This window comes from Mesocricetus auratus, unplaced genomic scaffold, assembly GCF_017639785.1.
Source record: "Mesocricetus auratus isolate SY011 unplaced genomic scaffold, BCM_Maur_2.0 Super-Scaffold_2245, whole genome shotgun sequence".
NCBI lineage: Eukaryota > Metazoa > Chordata > Mammalia > Rodentia > Cricetidae > Mesocricetus > Mesocricetus auratus.
The window spans coordinates 30,651,449-30,655,605 of record NW_024429180.1 but is presented as its reverse complement, the minus strand read 5'-3'; the positions used below and the strand labels follow the sequence as shown (position 1 = coordinate 30,655,605).

Sequence of the window (4,157 nt, the reverse complement as noted above, 5' to 3'; positions counted from 1 at the left end):
GAGCTGGGGACTCAGGGGTTCTTTTATAGCAAAAAGCACGGGACAGAAGCGAGAAGCTTAGTATCAGGACCCTGATTGGACAATTCAAATGAGGCTAGGGTTCAGAGCGCGGGCAATTGAGGTTTTTCTTGGAACTCAAGTCTTGGCCCTGTCTGAGGAACAATCGGTTTCTGTGTTTGCTCAACCTTGCTGAGCTGGCCATCTGGCCGCCCGCAGATATCTCTGTGTTTGCTTAACCTTGCTGAGCTGGCCATCTGGCCGCCCACAGATATCTTGTTTGGCACCAGGCAGCCTGTGTCCATGGGCTGAGCTTCTTTCTGAAAGGCAATGATTATGCAGCTGTGGAGGAGCGGAATTTTCCATAAGCCTCAGCTGCCTGTTAGACTGGGCCAGGGTCTTTCATTCCCCCATTGCTCTTGTAACTGAATGGAATCTTTCATTCAGGAGTTTCTGCCATCTCAAGATCCCTTTGTTTTAGCTGCTGGTACTGTTGGGTTAAGACCAGGGATTGTACAACCGACAACCTTTCTTTTATGAATTGGGTCAGTCTGTTTAAGATGCATGGCCCAAACATCAGAATCAAAAGTATAATGATCAGGGGTCCCATAATGGTGGATATGAGGGTCGAATACCAAGGGGACCTGTTATACCAGTTCTGAAACCATCCCTGTTGGGACTCAATTAGTTGTTGGTACTTTTGGCGTCTTTCTTTTATCTTGGCCAGATTGTCTCTTACCACCCCGGTATGGTCAGCATAAAAACAGCATTCTTCTTTAAGGGCAGCACAAATTCCTTCCTGCTGTAAAAATAAGAGGTCTAGTCCCCTTCTATTTTGGAGGGCTACTTCTGCCAGGGAGGACAGGGACTTCTCCAGGGCAGCGACTGACTCTTCTAAAGACCGAATGTCTGCACGCATTACTTGTTGTAGGAGTTGGAACTGTCTAGTTTCCTGCAGTGCGACAGTACTGGTTCCTATTCCTGCCGCTAGGCCCCCCCATGGTTAATCCCCCTAGCAAAATGGCAGTAGTAATGGAGATAGGTTCCCTTTTTCTGCGGCCTGTTTCTATTAGGTCATAATCAGATGGGTGGTAAATTACCCTAGGCCAGAGTTCTATCAGAACACAGTAATCAATGGTGGCATTTAGGACCGCGGTGGAGATACAAGGGGTTAATCCGGTGCTGCATGCCCAATATGTTCCATTGGGGGCTATCAGATAGCGGCTACTCTGGGGTAAAGGCTCGGTAACGTTGCAAAGTCCTTGATGTGTGGCAGGGACCCTACCTACGCACAGCCCCTTCCCGGATACTTCCGAGATAGTCAGTTTATGTTGTATGGCTGCCCCACAGAGAGCCTCAGCCGAACTCTGATTTGTATAGTTGCCCAGAACTGCTAGGCCTTCGTAGTAGGGAGGTTGCGGAGTCAAACAAAGCCAACACACCTTAGTTGCATCTGGGCGAGTTAAATTCAGAGTGGCATACGTCCCTTGGATCAAGGCTAATATTCTGTCCCCTGTACCTTCGAGGGGAGGAGGAGGTGCCTCGGTAGGGGGAACTGAGGAGGGGTGGGGAGGGCTTTTCAGAGAAGTATTGTATGTGGGAGCGGCCGTGGTCCTAGGCAGGGTCATGGGCTTGGGATCGGCTATGGGCAGGCTGGGCCGCTTTTGATCGGCGAGGACCCGGTTAGGGCCTACGGCCTGCGAATCGATAGGAGTTACCCAGCGGAAGATTGAAAATAAGGTGACCGGGCCCCACCCGGATCGATGCAGCCGAAGACCCCAGATTTTGGGATTCTCCCAATTATCGGATTTTCGTCCAGCGTCCGTAAAAGTTAGCAGTAAGGGATTACATCTGCCTCCTGGGGTTGCTCCCTGGAGGTTTCTTACCGACTGGTCATAACAGGGGCCGCAATCCCGGCCTCCACATGTCCAGGGACCGGATCCAGTATATCCAGGGGTCGTCCCTCGTTTGAGGGTAATCAGATCCCAGGTCGAGGAAGGTTTCCAGTAAGCATCCCCCGTGGTTTCACAGCCCCATTCAGCGCAGTAACCATCCTTAGGACCGCCGCATGACTTGGTGGGCTTATGGCCGGGGCAGACGTAAAAATCCTTAGCTCGGATTCCCATCCTTCCTCCCGGATGGTGGCATCTGTATCCAGGGAAGGGTTCCTGGTCAGAGGGGTCCCAATCCTCCCCCACCAGATCACATAGATCAAAATACAGGGTGGGGAAGGTGTCTGTCAGAGCCCCAAGTTGGGAACTCAGGTTTGCAGTATGTCCCGTCCCAAGATTGGTTATCACCCAAGTAATATTGAATACTCGGTGAGGACTTCCCTCAATAAGGGGAAAGATAAGCATGAAGCATAAGAAGGCAACTCGGGAGAGTCTTATCTTTAGAGGATTTTGAGTGCGTTGGGCCTTCCATCCTGGGTCTGAATCCTCAGGGGAGGCAGCTTTCACATGCGAGGCGTGTATCCAAGCAGCAATCCCGTCCACCTTGAGAGCAGTAGGGGTGGTCAACAGGACAGTGTATGGTCCCTTCCAGCGGGGTTCAAGGTTCTTAGCCTGGTGACGTCGGACCCAAACGCTGTCTCCCACGTGATAGGAGTGGGGGACGATAGGGCGTCTCCTCTGGTCTCGGTAGGCTTGGGCCAGGGGCTTCCAGACTTCCTGCTGGACCAGCTGGAGTGCCTGCAGGTGAGCTTGAAGAGAGGGGGAATTGGCATGGTCAGAAATATCTTGGTCAAAGAGCTGAACAAAGGGAATGGTGGTTCCATATAAAATTTCAAAAGGAGTGAGGCCATGGGGGCCCGGTGTATTTCGGGCACGATAGAGGGCAAGGGGGAGCAAGAGGACCCAGTCTTTAGTGCCAGTTGCAAGCGATAATTTAGTTAAGGTCTCCTTAATTGTTCTATTCATTCGCTCTACCTGTCCTGAGCTTTGGGGTCGGTAAGCGCAATGTAATTTCCAATCAATCCCCAATAAGGTGGCCACAGACTGACTTACCTGAGAAACAAAGGCAGGCCCGTTGTCTGTCCCCAATACCTGTGGCATTCCGTAACGGGGGAAGATTTCTTCAAGAAGTTCCTTGGTGACCACCTTGGCCGTCACATGCTTGGTAGGGTAAGCCTCAGTCCATCCCGAAAAGGTGTCAACAAAAACCAGGAGGTACTTGTACCCATATTTTCCTGGTTTAATTTCTGTGAAATCTATTTCCCAATGTACTCCAGGCCGGTGCCCACGAGTTCGAGTCCCGGTGGGGAGTTTCAGTCTGGTCGTATTTACGCGGGCACAGGCATCACATTGCTCGGTCACTTGTTTCAGTATTTCTTCTGTTCCCAACAGATGGCGGGTATTTTCCTCCCGGGCTAATCGTTCTCGCATTTTCCTGGAGCTCAAATGAGTGAGTTTGTGTAGGCTGCTAATCAGATATCTAGTCATTAGGCGGGGAAGGACAGTTTTTCCTTGATAGGTCCAGAGACCATCATGTACTCGGGTTGCCCCCAGTCTTTTCATGGCCTTGATATCCTCTATCTCATAGTCCCATGACGGAGAGGTCTCCTCGGAAGCCTCATTTGTTACAGGGACTACAGCTACCTGAAGGAGGTGACTGCTGTTTCCCATGGCCAGGGCAGCCTCCCGGGCGGCCAGGTCTGCCCTCCGATTTCCCCAGGCGACTGGGTTGTCGCCTTTCTGATGCCCTGGGCAATGTATGATGCTGAGGGCGGCTGGCAGGTGCAGAGCTCCCAAGAGGGCCAGGATTTCCTTTTTGTTTTTGATGTCTCTGCCCTCTGAGGTCAATAGCCCCCTTCGCCTATAAATTTCACCATGGATGTGAGCTGTGGCGAAGGCGTAGCGGCTGTCTGTGTAGACAGTGAGTTTCTTACCTTCTGCCAGTCTCAGGGCCTGTGTTAAGGCGATCAGCTCTGCTCGTTGGGCCGATGTTCCCGGCGGCAGGGCCTAGGCCCAAATTATTTCTGACACAGTTGTCACCGCAGCACCGGCTATCCGCTCTCTTTGATGTACAAAGCTACTTCCGTCCGTGAACCAGACGTGGTCGGGGTTGGGAAGGGGTTGATCCGTGAGGTCAGCTCTCGTCCCATGGACCTCGGCCAGGACCTGCAAGCAGCCATGAGTCTCTGCTTCCCTAGGAAGGGGAAG

The 4,157-nt window shown here is 52.1% G+C and overlaps 1 protein-coding gene across 1 annotated transcript; it reads right to left on the bottom strand.

Annotated features, from left to right (window-relative positions):
* Positions 1-332: 332 nt before the first annotated feature.
* On the bottom strand, positions 333-3,380 carry LOC121143167 (MLV-related proviral Env polyprotein-like). Its single transcript, XM_040754556.1, has 3 exons — positions 3,222-3,380; positions 986-2,330; positions 333-918 (listed from the first exon to the last, which is right to left on the bottom strand). The coding sequence occupies exons 1-3, from the start codon at positions 3,378-3,380 to the stop codon at positions 437-439; spliced, it is 1,986 nt and encodes a 661-aa protein (XP_040610490.1). The 3' UTR covers positions 333-436.
* Positions 3,381-4,157: the final 777 nt, after the last annotated feature.